This window comes from Erinaceus europaeus, chromosome 3 (genome assembly GCF_950295315.1).
Source record: "Erinaceus europaeus chromosome 3, mEriEur2.1, whole genome shotgun sequence".
In the NCBI taxonomy this organism is placed as follows: Eukaryota; Metazoa; Chordata; class Mammalia; order Eulipotyphla; family Erinaceidae; genus Erinaceus; species Erinaceus europaeus.
Window position 1 is genome coordinate 53,117,537 of NC_080164.1, and position 19,955 is coordinate 53,137,491.

Here is a 19,955-nt window from a genome sequence, read left to right on the forward strand (position 1 = left end):
AAAGGCTTTTTTTTTTTAATGTGTTATTAATCAATTTTGTCCAGAAGTTGAGTTGTCATATTTTAGTTCAGAAAGCTTTTGTTAACCTTTTTGAAAATGGGTCTGTCAAATAAGAATGACTGGAACTGAAATAATTTATTAAATGTAGATCAGGTTAATTTTTCTGCAAAAATTGATTTTTAAAAAACTTCCTTTTTTTGGTACCAGACAGAAAATATTATCATTTAAAAAGACCTCTGTAGCCACCTTTTCTTTTGGGTCATTACATTAATACATTCTAGCTCTCTAGAAGTCATTTGGTCTTTGAATAAGAGGAAAGAGCAGTATTCTTATGGAACTGTTAACATATTACTAGCATACAAAGAAAAGTTTTAATAAACCTTTTTTTTCTTTTTTCTCCTTACTTTGTTAGTACTTCAATTCAAGAAGTTGTCAGCTAGTTCTTGGAGCTGGTGCACTGCAAGTTGTTGGACTAAAAACAATAACTACAAAAAATTTGGGTATGCATATTTGCATTTAATTTGAATGTTCAAATGTCACAATGATGATATAATACTCATTTTTTACATAAGATGTTTTTATGGCTCTGAAAGTAATGCATGCTGCTTTTATGAATTACAATAATTGAAAATTTTGGGAAATGTTATGAGGAATTTCTAAGTTATTTGGGAATTGCACCACTTTGAGGAAATATTAATAAGGAATCTTATGCATGAAGTCCCATTAGTTTCCTCATACCAGTAATGCTTGCAACTTGAGTTTGTGACATTGTTCTGTATCAGATAATTCTCTTAAAAATACGTTGCTTTTAATTGTGAAAGAAACTGGAATTTGGGGGCCAGGTGGTGGTGCACCTGATTGAGTGCACACATTACAGTGCATAAGGACCCAGGTTCAAGCCCCTGGTCCCCACCTGCAGGAGGAAAGCTTCATAAGTGGTGAAGCAGGCAGGGCTGCAGGTGTCTCTCTGTTTCTCTCCCTTTCTATCTCCCCCTTCCCTCTCAATTTCTCTCTGTCTCTGATAATAAATAAAATAAAATTTTTTAAAAAGAAAAACTGGAGCTTGTATAAAATCATTGACATTCTAACTTAGTTTGACATGTAATTAAAGTCCACTAATTGCCTTTTTTTGTTTCTCCATGTTATATCTTCTCCCTGGATTTTCAGCTCTTTCTTCACGCTGTTTGCAGTTAATTGTACATTATATTCCCATGATCCGGACCCATTTTGAAGCCCGACTGCAGCCTAAGCAGCATAACATGCTTAAGCATTTTGATCATATCACTAAGGTACTATTTCATATATTTTCTTTTAGAGTTTCATAAATTTAATCTCATAAAAACTGTTAAGTATTTTTGTCAATTACAAAATCATATTTTGGTTTCTAATATATTTCTCATTACAGGACTACCATGACCACATAGCTGAAATATCAGCTAAACTTGTAGCGATAATGGATAGTTTATTTGACAAGCTATTATCTAAGGTAATGGTTACACAAAGTATTCAACTTTTCTTAAAATCTGTGACTTTAAATTCTTTTTTTTTAATATTTTTTTATTCATTCCCTTTTGTTGCCCTTGTTGCTATAATATAACTATTGTTATAGTTACTGATGTCATTGTTGTTGGATAGGCCAGAAAGAAATGGAGAGAGGAGGGGAAGACAGAGAAGGGTAGAGAAAGATAAACACCTGCAGACCTGCTTCACTGCTTGTGAAGCGACTCCCCTGCAGGAAGCCGGGGCTCCAACAGGGATCCTTATGCTGGTCCTTGCGCTGCGCTTAACTCGCTGCGCTACCCTCCGACTCCTGACTTTAAATTCTATATAGAATTCTTGGTAATGTAATTATAAGAAAATAACATCTTTTAGAAGGATAGTCACAAATTGGTAGAAGGTTCTTTGTTTTTGCTTTTTTTTTTTGGCCCCTCAGTTTAATGTGGCCATCTACTGTTGCAAAAGGCTATCCACAGTCAAAATGTTTTAACCCATTGTTGTCTAGCAAATCAGATTCTTCCAAGATTAGGAAAAAATAGATTTCAAATCATTCATATTCATCTCCTAAGGGGATTGAAGAGGGAGGGAAAATGATTTCCAGGATGATAGAAACCCTATGCAGAACTATTTTTTTATTGGCTATATTAATAGACGTGTATCTTCTTGAAAATACTTATTAATCCGAAAGCCTTCCAGAGGCACAGATGAGAGAACAAAGATCAAAATAGAGGAAAAACTAAATCAGTTATTTGTGATAAAATATGCTAATTTATTTTCCAAAGTAATGATTAAAGTTTGAGGTCCTTTACTATTTACCTTATAGATTAGTATATTCTTTTTTTTTTTTTTTTTTAGTTTTCATTCTCAAAAGGTTACTAGAAGAAGCAGTGTTTTCAAGAGTATTTTAAATTATACTAGGAGAGCATGTTCAGAAAAATTATCATTTAATTATCCCTTTATTTTCTCCTATGCTTCACTTATTCCCTAAATTTTTATTGATTTTTATTTTTTGTTTGTTTGCTTGTTTGTTTGTTTTTGTTTTTTTGCCTCCAGAGTTATTGCTGGGGCTTGGTGTGTGAATCTACTGCTTCTGGAGGCTTTTTTTTTTTTTTTTTTTTAAATATGGAACGCTTCACGAATTTGCGTGTCATCCTTGCGCAGGGGCCATGCTAATCTTCTCTGTATCGTTCCAATTTTAGTATATGTGCTGCCGAAGCGAGCACTGGAGGCTATTTTTTTCCCCTTTTTGTTGCCCTTGTTTTATCTTTGTTGTGGTTATTATTGTTGTTGTTATTGTTGGACAGGACAGAGAGAAATGGAGAGAGGAGGGGAAGATAGAGAGGGGGAGAGAAAGACAGACACCTGCAGACCTGCTTCACCGCTTGTGAAGCGACCACCCTTGTAGGTGGGGAGAGAGGGACTCAAACCAGGATCCTTGTGCTGGTCTTTGCACTTCACTGTATGTGCTCTTAACCCACTGTGCTACTGCCTAACCCCTGATTCCCTAAATTTTTAAATCTATGTTTTAAGTAGAAAGAAGTTTCATAATTTGAAAGTTTGGAGGTTTACTTAGTTTATACTTAATTCCCAAAGGCATTTTTAGAATAATATAAAGTAAGGCATTGCTTCTCCTCTTATTTGAATCCTTCAGATTCTGTGGTGGCAGGAGTAATAGACACATAAAAGTCATAAGAGGGTGGTCCAGGAGGTGGCACAGTGGATAAGGCATGAGGATAAGAGGATAAGGACTCTCAGGCATGAGGACCCAAGTTCAATCCCTGGCAGCACATGTACCAGAGTGATGTCTGGTTCTTTCTCTCTCTCCTATCATTTCTTATGACTAGGTAAATAGAACTTAAAAAAAATATATATCTTTATATAAAAAAAGTCATAAGATGTTCAAATACAGTGGTGCCCATTTCATGCTTATAGGCATGTTACTAAACTTTTGAAAGGAGTACTTAGAAAATAAGTTTTAGAGATTGGGAGATGGGAGAAAAAGTGAGGGGGAGACAACAGGCACCACTGCACCATACATGCAATTCTACCAGGTTTTTAGTCTTTGGTGTTGCCAGTAATGGAACTTAAGACCTCACATATGGAAGGCGTATGCTTAACCTGAGCCATTTTCCAGGCTTAAAAGTACTTTTAAAGATTAGGATAGGGGGCCAGGTGGGAACTAGGGGATTGAACCCAGGTTCTTAGGCACTATAATGTATGCTTAATTAGGTGTACTACCTGGTGTCTTAAACATCCTTTTGAATGTAGAGAGTTTTCTCTCTACATTCCAAGCCCTGGCAACTACTGATATTTTCACCCATGTAATTTTTCCTTTTCCAGGATTTTCTTTAAATGGAGTTACACAGAATATAGTCTACTGTGACATACTTCTTTTGGTTAGCATGATGCTTTTGGAAATTTATGAATGTTATAAGCATGTTAATTGATTTTTCTTTTTTACTCTAGAATAGGGGTAGAGAGCCTTTTTTCTGTAAAGGGACATTTGGATATTTATAATCACAGGCCATACAGAATTATCAACTTAAAAATTAGCACTTAATATTGCTATGAAGAAAGCTCTTGAAGTTTTATTCAATTTTGAGTCCTTGCAGTTACTCTGCTAGGGCAGACCAAATGATTTCATGGGCTATATGCATCCTGTGAACTGATCATTCCCTACCCCTGTTTTAGAGTAATTTAAGAATATACTATTTGTTTATACATTTATTAGGTGGTGATTTTTGGATTGTCTCCAGTTTGAAGTTGTTATGAATAATGCTGTTATAAATATTTTTAAAATATATCTTTGGAGAAGTACATGTTTTATATCTTTTGTGTTACTATGTTGGAGTAGGATTAATAGATGTATATAAGTGTAAGTGTTCAAATTTGTGTATCTTATTATGAACTATAGTTCTTATATGTCCTGGATATAATTCCTTTATCAAAGGTGTTTTGTAAGTACTTTCTTCCAGTTTGTAACTTATTATTAATTTTATTACATGTTTTATAAATAGCAGCTTTTAATCTTAATGAACTATAACATGTTTTTTACTTTTATTGTTCATACTTCTTGTGTAGTATCCTAGGAAAGTTTATGTAACTCAATTACAGAAATATTTTCCTCTAGATATTTTGTTTTAGGTTTCTTTTATGTGTAATCCATATCAAATTACTTTTTGTTTATAGTGCAGAGTATGAGTGCAGGTTAGAAGCCCTGGGTTCATTTCTCAGCTCTGTAATAAAAAAGTAATGATGATGATAATATTAGTCTGTTAATTTGAAAGGCTTTCTTTAGTGACTTATCATTATTGTTTATTTTAGTCAATTGGTAGCTAGTATTCTTTCAGTACTTTGTATCAAGCACTGTTTAATGATCTTATAAGCCTATTCTTAAAGTTCTCATATCAAGCCCTTTGACTTGTGCATAAATAGGGATCAGGTGGTAGTGCACTCACTGGGTGGAGTGCACACATTACTGGATTCAAGTCCCCTGTCCACACTTGTTGGGGGCAGGGGGAAGCTTTATGAGCAGTGAAACGGTGCTACAGGTGTCTCTCTTTCTCCTTATTTCCCCATACAGCTCAATTTCTTTCTATATATACAAAAAGAAAGAAATGTGGGGGGTGGGAAGACCCTCCCAGGAGTGGTGGATTCGTCTTGGAGACACTGTATACAGCTTGGGACCAACTATTTCAGAGAGAGAGAGAGAGAGAGAAAGTGAGAGATACCATAGCATCTTATATTCCCCCAGTGTGATGGTACCTGGGTTGTGTACATGTAAAAGCAGGTGCAATGTCCAAATGAGCTATCTTGCTGACCCAAGATGCTGGTATTAGAAACCTAGCAATTCAACATGGAGGAGCAGCTGGTGTTCTTAGACACTTACCTATTTGTCAAAATGGTTAGGGTATTAATGGGTCTTGAGATTTACTTTAGCACAGATTATGGTTGCAATGTAAGCTTGAGAACTACACCAGAGTTAGATAGTAGAGGCAGAAAACTTAAGTCTCAGGGAACATTGGAACAGTATATACCCAAGTGAATGTGAATATAATTCTCTTTATTTTTCCCTTCCAGTATGAGGTGAAAGCTCCTGTTCCTTCTGCCTGTTTCAGGAATATTTGTAGGCAAATGGCAAAAATGCATGAAGCTATATTTGATCTACTTCCAGAAGAACAAACACAAGTGAGTAGTAATTCCAGAAATGATGGTTTATATGTAACATAACATGTATAAAGAATTAGTTTGTTTATCGTTAAGGAACAACTAAGCTTAGCTTATATTCCCAAATGATTGTTTTTTCCAATTGTACTATCAAGTAGAACCAGAATAAAACATTTCTGTTTTCAAAGGACTCTTGTTATTAACAGGCCAGACAATAACTCTACCATATATTTGGTCAGCAGTTTTAAAGAGTATATTTTCCATTTGTTCACTGAGTGCTAGAGGTCCCAGACCCTACTTAACATCATTCATTACTATATTAGTTTTGACCCCCCACACTGCCTTATCTGATTAGGCTAAAATTTTACTTATAGTTAAAAAAGCCCTCAGGCTCCCATAACCTTCAGGGAAAATAAATAACATAACAATTTTCACAACCACTGTGCTTCACCTCAGGGATTGAGATGACATTGAAACAATTATTAAGATTTGCAACTGTGAACTCTTATTTAGACACAAGTCAATCCAGGCAAATGAGATCAGTGGATTGAAAAGTAGTGATGGAAGGACCTCATAACACATCAAATATAATGGTTAAACCAAGAAGAAACATTGGAGAAATGAACCAGGACTAAAGTCCCCAAAAAGTAGAAGCACATAAGAATGAGGAGAACATCCAAACACTAATAGGTGCAATAGTTGCAGAAATGAGGAACGCTTTTGAAAGTAATAACATCAGAAATAGGAAAACAACAAATGAAACTCTGAAAGAAAACACTAATTATCTCGAGGTAATTAGAGAGCTGAAATCTATAATAGCTGAGTTAAGAGCACAACTAGCAAAACAAGTTAATACAGTATCTGAACAGGGTAATAAAATAGTTGAGCTACAGAAAACAGCAAAGGGGAGAGAGAGCAGAATAACAGGCAGAAAACAGAATTAGGCAGGTTGAGGATGAATTAGAGAAAACTAAGAAAGAAGTAAGAGATCTCAAAAAGATATTAAGAGATACTGAAAACAGAGACATATAGGATGACTACAACAGAAGTAATATACATATTATTGACTTACCAAAGGAAGAAAGAGAGGAAGGGGAAGAAAGCATTCTACAGGATATAGAACAGCTGATGAGAACTTCCCTACTCTAAACAATATATAAGACATAAAGGTTCAAGAAGCCCAGAGTCCCAAACAGATTTAACCCAGACTTAAAAGACACCAAGACACATCATATTTAGAATGAAAAAGAATAAGGATAAAGAAAGGATCCTAAAAGCTATAAGAGAAAAACAGAGAATCACCCAGTAAAATTAGCAGCAGATTTCTCCACACAAACTTTTCTTTAAAGGCCAGAAAAGAATGCAAAATATATATCAAGTGCTCAATGAGAAAGGCTTTCAACCAAGTCTATTGTATTCTGCTAGACTGTCAATCAGACTAGATGGAGGCATAAAAACCTTCTCAGACAAGCAGCAGTTGAAGGAATTAACTATTACTAAGCCTGCCCTGTAAGAAGTTCAGAAAGGCCTCCTATAAACTATCACTTTACCATAAATATGCCGTGTATCAGAACACTAAAAGTTTAGAATAATGGCATTAAAATATCTTAAATCTATAATATCAGGGGCCTGAATCCACCTATTAAAAGGCACAGAGTCTGAAGATGGATCAGAAAATACAACCCAACCATGTGTTGTCTACAGGAATCCCACCTAACTTAACTAGACAAGGATAGAAAATTGTCATACAAGCTAATGGACCACAGAAAAGGGCAGGAACAGCTAGTTTCATATCGGACATGATAGGCCTTAAATAAAATTTAAAAAGATAGTGAAGGACATTACTTAGTGCTCAGAGGATCAATCAAGAGGACTTAAGAGATATTAATATCTACACACCCAATGAAAGGCCACCTAAATTCATCAAAAGTCTACTATAATGTGAGTGCTTAATCAGGTGCGCCACCACCTGGCCCATCAAACATCTACTGAAAGAGCTACAGCAATATATTAACAACAACACAATAATAGTAGGGGATTTCAACACTGTGCTCTTTCAACTTGACAGATCATGTAGGCAGTGAATCAATAAAGAAACAAGGGAGCTAAATAAAGAGAGATGAAGTAGAACTATTGGACATTTTCAGAGTCATTCACCCCAAGAAACTGTAATACACATTCTATTTAAATCCACATGGGTTGTTCTCAAAGATAGACCATATGTTAGGCCTCAAAGACTATGTGAATAAATCCAAGAGCATTAAAATAATCCCAAGCATCTACTCACACCACAGTGAAATTAAATTAACACTTAAAAACAAACAAAAAATTAGTAAAAGTTCCAAAATATGGAAACTTATACTACTTAACAACTACTGGGTTAAAAAAGAGGAAACTTATACTACTTAACAACTACTGGGTTAAAAAAGAGGAAATTCTTGAAATCAAAATATTTCAAGAATTCAGTGAAAAGGAAGACACAAGCTATCAGAATATTTGGGACACAGCTAAGGCAATAATGAAAGTGACTCTTATAGCCATACAAGCACACATTAGGAAACAATTTGAAAAAGCTCAAGTAAACCACCTGATTGCACACAAGACTAAGAAGAAGAGGAACAAAGGAACTTTAAAGCATCCAGAAGGACTGAAATAACTAAAATTAGGGCAGAAATAAATAACATTGAAAATAAGAGAACCAAAAAAAACCATATGAAAGATCAATGAAGCTAAATGTTGGTTCTTTGAAAGAGTAAACAAAATAAACAAAACCCTTACCACAAAGATAAGTAAATAAGTAAGTATAAAAATGGGGGTGAGAAAACTCAAATAAATAGGATTGTACATGAAAGAGGCTGGGCAGTAGTAGCACAGTGGGTTAACCGCACATGGTCCCAAGCACAAGGACCAGTGTAAATGAAAGAGAAAATATCACAACAGACATCACAAAAATCCAAAGTATAATGCGAGGCTTCTGTGAACAACTATATGCCACCAAGCTAGAGAATTTGGGAAAAATGGATGAGTTCCCAGATACCTACAAACTTCAAAAATTAAAGAGGAACTAGAAAATATGAACAGGCCAATCACAGCCAACAAAATTGAAACAGTTATTAAGAACCTTCCCAGCAATGAAAGTCCTGGACCACATGGTTTTACAAATCAGTTCTACAGAAATTTCAAGGAAGAGTCAATACCTATACTTTTAAAACTCTTCCAGAAGATTGAAGACACAGGAATACTCTCAGCTTCTATGAAGCCAGCATCACCATGATACCAAAAGCAGGCAGGGATACAACAAAAAGGAAAATTGCAGACCTATCTGTGATGAACATAGATGCAAAAATATTGAACAAAATTCTAGCCAACCAGGTAACAGCAGTATATTAAAAGATTTTTCATCATGACAAAGTAGGGTTTATCCCAGGAATGCAAGGTTGGTTTAATATATGTAAATCAATCAACGTGATCCCCCACATCAATAAAAGCAAGACCAAAAACCACATGGTCATATCAGTAGATGCAGAGAAAGCCTTTAACAAAATACAACATCCCTTTATGATTAAAACACTGCAAAAAATGGGAATAGATGGAAAATTCCTCAAGATAGTGGAGTCTATATGTAGCAAACCTACAGCCAACATCATACTCAATGGTGAAAAACTGGAAGCATTTCCCCTCTGATCAGGTACTAGACAGGGCTGCCCACTACCACTGTTACTACCCAATATAGTATTGGAAGTTCTTGCCATAGCAATCAGGCAAGAGAAAGGAATTAAAGGGATATAGATTGGAAAAGAAGTCAAACTCTCCCTATTTGGAGATGATTTGATAGTATACATAGGAAAACCTAAAGAATACAGAAGGAAGCTTTTGGAATTTATCAGGCAATATAGTACAGTGTCAGGCTACAAAATTAACATTCAGAATTCAGTGGCATTCCTCTAGGCAAACACTAAGCCAAAGCAATCCAGAAACCAATTCATTTTACTATAGCAACAAATATAATAAAATATCTAGGAATAAACCTAACCAAAGAAGTGAAAAACTTATATACCAAAAATTATCAAGGAAATAGAAAAAGACACAAGGAAATGGAAAGCTATTCCATGTTCATGGGTTGGAAGAATTATATCATCAAAATGAATATACTACCCAGAGCCCTATACAAATTTAATGCCACCTCCGTCAAATTCTCCAAAGTTTTTTGCTTTTAATGTTCTCAGCCAGCAAGCTAGCTCGCCTAGCAGGGCATCCTCTTTGCCATGCCTGACTCAGGTTTGAGCCCCTATTACACCTGATGAGTGTTAAGATCTTGGTAAAGTTTTAGTGCTTTAGAGTCTTTCTGTCTGAAAAAGTCATCCTAAGGTAATGACTAAAACTATAGCACACACTATGTGAAATTGATAAAATTCTTAAATTTCAAATTTTCTATTTTGGTAGAACTTTAATAAACTTTTCTTTCTTTTCCAGATGTTATTTTTAAGAATAAATGCAAGTTACAAAGTCCACTTGAAAAAGCAGTTATCTCACTTAAATGTGATAAATGATGGCGGACCTCAAAATGGGTATGTTTTCAATATATTTTGCCATGTTCCCTTATCAAAATGATTTTCTTGTTATTTGTGGTATTCACTGTCATCATGTCAGGCCCCAAAATAACAAAACCAACAGATATTTGCCTTTCTTTTCTCTGTGGAGATAAAGTGATCACTTACTTAACTGCATCTTTTGAGGCAATGAGCTTATAGCAGTTCCTTAGGGTACACAGTAATCCTCTTCATGCAGGACTCAAAGTCCTATTTTGTGACTGCAAAATTCACTTAAATTGTGTGCCTCATAAAATCTGCTTTAATTCTTTCACAGGATTGCAAAGAAATAATATACACGCTTTAAAGTAAACTGTTGAATGAATTGTATCTATAATGAATGGTAAAAGTGTCATATAAGAGGAAATGTAGGATTTATAATTAGAAAACATAGTTTTAAGTTCTATCACTTGCTAGCTATATAAAGTTGGGCAAATCCCATAATTCTTTAATACTTAATTTCCTTAAATTTGAAAATAGGAATGATTCTAATCCAAACTGTAACCTTTTCAAAACATAAAACATTAAATGGGGGCCAGGTGGTGGCACACCTGGTTAAGTGCTCACATTACAGTGTGCAAGGACCCAGGTTCAAGCCCCTGGTCCCCACCTGCAGGGGTAAAAGCTTCATGAGTGGTGAAGCAGGGCTGCAGGTGTCTCTCTATCTCTCTTCCTCTCTACCTCCCCTCCCCTCTCAATTTCTCTGTCTCTATACAGTAATAAGTAAAATATTCTTTAAAACTTAAAAAAAAAAAAAGCATATTAAATGAGTAAACCATGGAGTGGTGGGAATCCTGTTAAGAGAAATACATTCACATTTGGTCCCTAGGAAATCTGAATTTTAAATACTCTAGTAGCTATGGTAGGATTCTTATTTTGTGAATATTGCTACCCAAACAGAACCTGGGATTTTGGAACCTTAGGCATGAAAGCCTTTTGTATAACCATTTTGCTTTCTCCCCACCCTTAATCTCCTCTGCAATCACTAGGTTGGTCACAGCAGATGTAGCTTTTTACACTGGAAACCTTCAAGCTTTGAAAGGCCTTAAAGATCTGGACCTAAATATGGCAGAAATCTGGGAACAGAAGAGGTGATGACATACTGGAAAACTGGGTACTCTATTTGACCATGGGATATATATGTTTGTGAAGAAATATGGATACCTGTGACTCAAGAACTGAACCTGGAACCCAAAGTGAACTGGGATGGGGTAAGGGGAAAAGGAAAGTATCAGTGTAGGGAAACTGGGACTCAGTAGAATCTAAAAGGAATACCATTTTTGTGCTTCCTTCAGAGAGGAGTAACTGATCAGGTGTCTAACATTTTTCATTCTCTTTGGAAACAGACTCAGGTTTCTTTGGACCAAATCCAAAAGAACACATAGCTGTAACACAGCTGTAGTTGACTAGAATGCTCTGTATACTTTATATTAAAAATGCTTTGCATTTATTCCAGTGCAATGAAATTCATATGGTGTCCCACCTTATTTAATGATGGTACAATTTAAAATATTAAAATCTTAGTCACCCTCTGTAGAAAGTTTTCTCTATGAAAGTAAAGCTGTTTGAAAATTATTTTTTTACAGATCTTTCTATAAAAAATAAACATCTTTTGATTGCTTGGATTTAGGAATTCAATTTTTATTTTAGTGACTAATGTTAAGTTTCAGGCTTTGTGTGTCAAATATTTAATCTTTTTATTTTCACTGTAAACTAGAGAAAGCCTTCAGAATAGTCTAAATACTTGAAAGGTTGATCACTGATTAAAAAAGTAAAATATTGGTGTTTATTTATGCGCCTTCTAATTTAAATACTTTTCAGAAGTGGTATATGAAAGGTTGTAGTTTAATGGTTGTATTTTTATAAAAAAAAAATCTATGAAGGACTTTGTTTTCACCTTTTATTTCAAACGAAGGTAAGAGTACATAGTCATGTATTGTGCCTACTTATGAGTCCATATTTTAACATTTGGATGACATGAAGTATGACTCCCTTATATTTTTTGCTTTTTAAGTGACTTCCAATGTGTATATGAGCAGAGACCAGGGAAGAATAGAACTTTCAAAATAAAGGCTGCTGTGTTGGGGCCAGAAATTTAAGGTGACGAGTAAATTATTTAAAAACTTTTATAATACTACCTTCAAAATTAGAATCACCAATACTCTACAAATGAAAGTGCCTATGCCTCACCTCACACCAGATTATCTTGCCTAACTCTGTCAGAGTGCCTAATTTGTGGTGAATGTGTACAATAAATAGTCTCACTTTGTGCTTTTTTTGTTCCCCAAAAAAGGAAAGCTTATTTTCTTTCCTTTATCATAATTTCAGAGGTATGTCATTGGTTTTTAAACTATCTAAAACAAAGCTGTAAAAAAAAATACCAGACTATAGAAGGCAGCTTTTTAAAATAGTAAGCAAACAGCCTACTCTCAGCAAGTATAGAAGAACTGGAAAATTGATTCTTGAGAGAAAAGGCACCCACTACACTATCAGCAGACTTGATTTGAAAGGTTATTCACTTTTTCCGTGACAACAGCAGTTTCAAGAAATAAAGGCTAAAGGAAAGAGAACTTTTAGAAAGTTATTACCTACCCCACTATAGTAGAGAACAAAGAATAATAGAAATATTTTACTTCTGCCCACCCATTCTCCTCAGCTGTGAAAAAAGCACAATTTTGTTTCAGTAAATGAAGAATCTACAAAGCATCGCAGGCAACCAGCTTTACAACTAGATAAAATTATTAAACACCTTTAAGTTTAATTCCTCTGGAAATAATGATGTGGTTTAATTTTTTAGAAATGCGAAAACCAGATTTATTAGGTAATTCACCATGGAGTATGTAAATATTTCAAGAGCAAATCTTCCAACTGATTAGTAACATTAGCAAGAGTAAGCCATTTTACTTTACCATTTCATAAAGTTAGCATTGAATAGTATACATGTACACATGTATTGCTTCACAGCTTTATTTTTTAAATCATAAGCAATTCAAAGTGACCATCATTGAGGGCTCTGTTAAAAGATCTTCCAAAAGAGCTGCTCTAGCTTTAAGATCAAATAATATTGCACTTCAAGATGAACTGACTTTCAGAATTCTCTTCAAAGAAGAAAAGTATTGCTTCCATCTGTGCTTTTCTTAGATTAAAAGCAAACTGCAGAAAAGTTTTAAAAAATTAACACTGCAGGATACAGTAACATAGTAAAGTACCTGCTTATTTTAGAATGCTAGAGAACATTTCATTGTAAGAAACTATTTAGCCCATAATTAGAATAAAGTATAGGTAATAATTTTTCATTTCAGTGGTCCAAGATACGAAGATTCCCAGACACAATCTTGTTTTCTAATACTGCTCCAGGTGGGATGTCAATTCTGTCACCATGATTTGCAATGATGATAACAGTTCCCTAGGCGACAGAAAAACAAAAAAATTTACTTGAAAGTTACAGCTACAATGCAATGGAAATTAAAAAATATATATATAACATATATATATATATATAGTTTTGTAGTACTACACTTAAACAGTGGGGTAAGTGTATTTATAAGCAATTTAAACATGAAAAGTAAATACCATGATTGCTTCAAAAAACTACTTGCAAGGTCTTCACCAGCATTATGCAATCTTTACAAAGAAATTAAAAGGTGCTTGGTTTTTATTTACATACAGTAGTGGGGTTTTGTTTTCATTAAGAACAGTTTACTGATAAATTTTTAAAGTCTTAAGAGAGACTATTTAGATGAAGTAGCATCAGAAATAAAGTTCAGTATATGTCCTTTTTGTTTACTTAAGATATTTAAGCACACAGGAAATCTAGGTAGGGGACTTAAAAATACTTTATTAGGAAAAAACTGTTGTTACTTTGGTTCTAAGCTTTAATACTTATACTTTGGCTAATGATACACAAAGTATCCAAGTGCTACCATAATGTGGAAGAAATATCTTTATACTGATAATAAATTACTTTAACATGAATAGGTTTAATTCATTGTAAATAAAGTTGTCATTTTTCTACTTTCATTCAGATTCAGTAGTTTATAGTGAGAAAATGCTAATTTAACCATTTTAACGACTGTTATATTTCAATAAAATAGTACCAGTTCAATGATTAGAATCAGTTTCTCTTGACTGCTTCATTCCAAAAAGTTCTATATACAACAACTACCATTATGTTTTAAAATGCTGAATATCTATGGGAGATAGTATTAGTACACAGTATTATAGTAAGCTGTTTTATTTATTTATTTTTTTTGCCTCCAGGGTTATCGCTGGGGCTCGGTGCCTGCAGCATCAATCAACTGCTCCTGGAGGCTTTTTTTCCCCTTTTGTTGCCCTTGTTCTATCATTGTTGCAGTTATTATTATTGTTGTTATCGATGTCATAGTTGTTGGATAGGACAGAGACAAATGGAGAGAGGAGGGGAAGACAGAGAGAAGGGGATAAAGACAGACACCTGCAGGCAGACCTGCTTCACCGCCCGCGAAGCGACTCCCCTGCAAGAGGGGAGCCAGGGACTCGAACTGGGATCCCTACTCTGGTCCTTGCGCTTTGCGCCACGTGCGCTTAACCGCTGCGCCATGGCCCGACTCCCACTATTTTATTTTATTTTTATATATATATATATATTTTTTTTTTTTTTTTTTCTTTCTTCCTCCGGGGTTATTGCTGGGCTCGGTGCCTGCACCATGAATCCACCGCTCCTGGAGGCCATTTTTTCCCCCTTTTTGTTGCCCTAGTTGTTGCAGCCTTGTTACGGTTATTATTGCCATTGTTGACGTTGCTTTGTTGTTGGATAGGACAGAGAGAAATGGAGAGAGGAGGGGAAGACAGAGAGAGGGGGAGAGAAAGACAGACACCTGCAGACCTGCTTCACCGCCCGTGAAGCGACTCCCCTGCAGGTGGGGGGCCGGGGGCTCGAACTGGGATCCTTACGCTGGTCCCTGCGCTTTGCGCCACGTGCACTTAACCCACTGCGCCACCGCCCGACCCCCCCCACTATTTTATTTTTTAAATGTCATTACCTCCTCAACATCTGGTATAAGCTAAGAAATAGTCCATGAATAAAAGTAAATCAGTTGTATAAAGCTATGACAACTGTAATTTTCATCATAACACTATACCTTTAAAGAGACATTCTTGCCGAAAGTCACATCTCCTGAAACTGTGAGGTGATCCAATTCAAGCATATCCGGTATACTTTCAAATCTCCTTAGATAATCCTGAACCTGAAAAGAAAAGAGGCGCATAAAAATTACTCAACTGAACTGTGAAATCATTATATAATGGCCAAGCTCAGAACTGGGAGAACCTATTTATTAAGTTACTATACAGAAGATCTACATGGGAGATACCAGGGTGCATGAAATTGTCTACAAATAAGCAATTTCCAGTATAACTCAGCAGGTCATACATTAAAATAAATGAGTAAAAGAAAAAAAGAAAAAATAAACATGCTAAGAGCCAGATAAGTAGTTCAGGTTAGCTGAGAAAAGAGAGATCATCATAGTTTGAAGCAAGTTACACTAAAGTTGGTCTTTATGTGTGGGTGGATAATTATCAGAAAAACAATACATTTCAGGAGGAACAACAGAACAAATTATTATAGGTAATCACAGGTCCTGGAAATCATACCGTAAGACTTTGAGAAAAAGAAACAGTTGGAAAACTTGTACCCATCTCCACCTGTCCTTCCTAGTACTAAGGTTAGACCATTTCTACTCCAACTTAAAGCCAACCCTCCTTAAGATCTCTTCAAGGGTAGTGTTCATTGAGTTCTTTCTCCCTTTTCAAAAGGTTCTCTTCGTTATATCCCATCAGTATATAAGCATGCCAGAACTCTTCCCATCTTTAAAAAATAAAACCGAAAAGGAGTCGGGCAGTAGTGCAGTGGGTTGAGCACAGGTGGTGCAAAGCACAAGGACAAGCGTAAGGATCCCGGTTTGAGCCCCTGGCTCCCCGCCTGCAGGGGAGTCGCTTCACAGGCAGTGAAGCAGGTCTGCAGGTGTCTCTCTTTCTCTCTCCCTCTCTGTCTTTCCCTCCTCTCTCCATTTCTCTCTATCCTATCAACAACAACAAAACAACAAAGGCAACAAAAGGGAATAAGTAAATATTAAAAAATCTTTAAAAAAAAAAAAACTCTTAGATTTTATAGCCCATTCTGTGACTCCCATTTTTCAGTTTTTCACTAAAGCAAACTGTTGAATGAGTTGTCTATATTCACATCTCCAGTTTCTCTTCATTTTTGTCAGAATCCAAAATCTCTATACTGATACATCTAGTAGTGAATTTTCATTTATCTTACTTGAATTTGTAGTAGCCCTTGACAGAGATGATCTCTCTATATCTCTCTTGAAAGAGATCTTGATGAGCTCCCTTTGTTGAAACATTTTCTTTAACATTCAGGACATACACATTAATAATTTTCTACCCAATTCTTTTTTTTTTTTAATTTCTTTATTGGGGAATTGATGTAAATCTATTGTATTTACTGTTGAATGTAAAACATCAACATTTCCCAGTTTCCCATATAACAATACAACCCCCACTAGGTCCTCTGTCATCCTTCTTAATCCGTATTCTCCCCACCCACCCACCCCAGAGTCTTTTACTTTGGTGCAACATGCCAATTCCAGTTCAGGTTCTACTTGTGTTTTCTTTTCTGATCTTGTTTTTCAATTTCTGCATGAGAGTGAGATCATCCCATATTCATCCTTCTGTTTCTGACTTAGTTCATTTAACATGATTTCTTCAAGGTCCATCCAAGATTGGCTGAAAACGGTGAAGTCACCATTTTCTACAGCTGAGTAGTATTCCATTGTATATATATACCACAACTTGCTCAGCCACTCATCTGCTGTTGGACACCTGGGTTGCTTCCAGGTTTTGGCTATTACAAATTCTGTTGCCAAGAACGTATGTGTACACAGATCTTTTTGGATGGGTGTGTTGTGTTCCTTAGGATATATCCCCAGGAGAGGAATTGCAGGATCATAGGGTAGGTCCATTTCTAGCCTTCCAAGAGTTCTCCAGACTGTTCTCCATAGAGGTTGGACCAATTGACATTCCCACCAGCAGTGTAGGTGGGTTCCTTTGATCCCACACCCTCTCTAGCATTTGCTGCTGTTACCTTTTCAGATGTATGACATTCTCACAGGAGTGAAGTGGTATCTCTTTGTTACCTTTGTTTGCATTTCTCTGACAATCATAGACTTGGAGCATTTTTTTATGTGTTTCTCAGCCTTTTGGATCTCTTCTGTGATGAATACTCTCTCCATGTCCTCCCTCATTTTTATTTATTTTATTTAAGAAAGGATTAATTAACAAAACCATAGGGTAGGAGGGGTACAATTCCACACAATTCCCACCACCCATTCTCCATATCCCACCCCCTCCCCTGATAGCTTTCCCATTCTCTATCCCTCTGGGAGCATGGACCCAGGGTCATTGTGGGTTGCAGAAGGTAGAAGGTCTGGCTTCTGTAATTGCTTCCCCGCTGAACATGGGCATTGACTGGTCGGTCCATACTCCCAGTCTGCCTCTCTCTTTCCCTAGTAGGGTGGGTCTCCGGGGAAGCGGAGCTCCAAGACATATTGGTGGGGTCTTCAGTGTAGGGAAGTCTGGCCGGCATCCTGATGACATCTGGAACCTGGTGACTGAAAAGAGAGTTAACATGCGAAGCCAAACAAATTGTTGAGCAATCATGGACCCAAAGCTTGGAATAGTGGAGATCCTCCCCCATTTTTAGATGGGGTTATTTGTTGTGTTGTTGAGATTTGCAAGTTCATTATATATTCTGGTTATTAGTCTCTTTTCTGATGTATGGCATGTAAAGATCTCCCATTCTGTGAGGGGGTCTCTTGGTTTGGGTAGTAGTTTTCTTTAGCTGTGCAGAAGCCTTTTAATTTTATGTAGTCCCATAGGTTTATGCTTGCCTTAGTCTTCTTTGTAATTGGATTCCTTTCATTAAGCATGTCTTGAAAATTTATGCGGAAAAGAGTTTTGCCAATATTTTCCACTAAGTATCTGATAGTTTGTGGTTTACTATGGTATTTGGTGAAATATAGTGGTTCAGTTTCATTCCTCTGCATGTTTCAACCCATTTTTTCCAACACCATTTGTTGAAGAGACTCTGCTTTCCCTATTTAATAGTCTGGGCACCTTTGTCAAAGATTAGATGTCCATAGGTGTGGGGGCTTACTTCTGGGCTCTCAATTCTATTCCACTGGTCAGTGTGTCTATTCATGTTCCAGTACCAAGCAGTTTTGATGACAGTGGGCCTATAATATAATTTGAGATCTGGGAGTGTGATGCCTCCAGTTCTGTTCTTTTTTCTCGAGTGTTTTGGCAATTCTAGGTCTTTTCTGGTTCCAGATAAACATTTGTAGCATTTGTTCTATTCTCCTCAAAAATGTGGTTGGGATCTTGATGAGGATAGCATTAAATTTGTAGATGGCTCTGGGTCATATATTCATTTTGATGATGTTAATTCTTCCAGCCCATGAACGTGGAATATCTTTCCACTTCTTTGTGTCTTTTTCAGTTTCCTTGAGTAGTAACTCATAATTTTCAGTATACAAGTCTTTCACTTCTTCGGTTAGGTTTACTCCTAGATATTTTATTGTTTTTGTTGCTGTAGTAAAAGGACATGATTTCAGGATTTCAACTTTTTCTAACTTAGTGTTTGCATAGAGGAATGCCACTGACTTTTTAATGTTAATTTTGTAGCCTGACACCTTACTGTATTGCCTGATGATATCCAAAAGGTTTTTCTATGTATACTATCATGTCACTTCTCTTCCATTCTGTATGTCTTTAATTCCTTGCTCCTGCCTGATTGCTATGGCAAGAACTTCCAACACTATGGTGAATAGTAATGGTGATAGTGGGCAGCCCTGTCTAGTACCTGATCTGAGGGGAAATGCTTCCAGTTTTTCACCATTGAGTATGATGTTGGCTGTAGGTTTGCTATATATAGACTCCACTATCTTCAGGAATTTTCCATCTATTCCCATTTTTTTTAGTGTTTTGGTTATAAAGGGATGTTGTATTTTGTCAAAGGCTTTCTCTGCATCTTTTGATATGACCATGTGGTTTTTGGTCTTTCTTTTGTTGATGTGTTGGATCACGTTGATTGATTTACCTATATTTGTTGGGTAGTATGCCACCTCCCCCTGGCTTCTGCTTAACCATATGCCTATACTGATCCCATTCAAAGCTTTGGTCTATTTACATAAATCACTTTTACATTTACATAAAGCACTCCCTCCAGGGCATTGGTGGTTCAGTGATAGGATTCTCGCCTGTTCCGCCCCCTCTTTGTCACACTCTGATTTTCACCAGTCACTTTTCTCTCCACCCTCTCTATGTCACATCCTGTTTCCACCCTACTTGGGAAGTATATATAAAGACAGCATTGTGAGTTTTACAGTACTTTACCTTGAATTTAGCTTAGCTCGTCTTAGATTGTGCTGTGTCCTGCATGAATAAAGAGATACTGCGTACAACCCAGCCATGAGTCCCTGGTCGTCTGTTACCTGCCTGTGAAGCTAGCCCGGTGAAAACAAAATAACCCATTGAAAAGAACATATATTAAACCAACCTTGCATGCCTGGGATAAACCCCACTTGGTCATTATGACGAATCTTTTAATATACTGCAGTATCTGGCTCGTTAGAATTTTGTTCAATATTTTAGCATCTATGT

General features: G+C 36.1%; 2 protein-coding genes and 1 non-coding gene across 7 annotated transcripts in view; 1 reads left to right on the forward strand and 2 right to left on the reverse strand.

Moving 5' to 3' along the window:
- The window catches only part of VPS54 (VPS54 subunit of GARP complex), a 74,429-nt gene extending 62,551 nt beyond the window's left edge, over positions 1–11,878 (forward strand). For 2 of the 3 annotated variants that reach the window (XM_060187197.1, XM_060187196.1), the window contains exons 18-23: positions 413–500; positions 1,168–1,289; positions 1,406–1,486; positions 5,578–5,685; positions 10,138–10,232; positions 11,243–11,878. In XM_060187197.1, the coding sequence (XP_060043180.1) occupies positions 413–500; positions 1,168–1,289; positions 1,406–1,486; positions 5,578–5,685; positions 10,138–10,232; positions 11,243–11,348 (600 nt within the window). In that variant the 3' untranslated portion in view covers positions 11,349–11,878. Of the gene's footprint in view, positions 1–412; positions 501–1,167; positions 1,290–1,405; positions 1,487–5,577; positions 5,686–10,137; positions 10,233–11,242 lie in introns of those variants that run through there. The other variant, XR_009548941.1, reaches the window with a different exon arrangement.
- On the reverse strand, positions 2,614–2,720 carry LOC132537809 (U6 spliceosomal RNA). Its single transcript, XR_009549236.1, has one exon. It is a non-coding gene; the product is annotated as a U6 spliceosomal RNA (small nuclear RNA).
- Positions 11,879–13,204: 1,326 nt separating the features above from the next.
- UGP2 (UDP-glucose pyrophosphorylase 2) overlaps positions 13,205–19,955 on the reverse strand; it is a 53,210-nt gene continuing 46,459 nt past the window's right edge. For all 3 annotated transcript variants that reach the window (XM_016195428.2, XM_016195427.2, XM_060187198.1), the window contains exons 9-10: positions 15,374–15,478; positions 13,205–13,659 (exon numbers count right to left, since the gene is read on the reverse strand). In XM_016195428.2, coding sequence (XP_016050914.1) covers positions 13,552–13,659; positions 15,374–15,478 — 213 coding nt within the window. In that variant the 3' untranslated portion in view covers positions 13,205–13,551. The remainder of the gene's footprint in view (positions 13,660–15,373; positions 15,479–19,955) is intronic.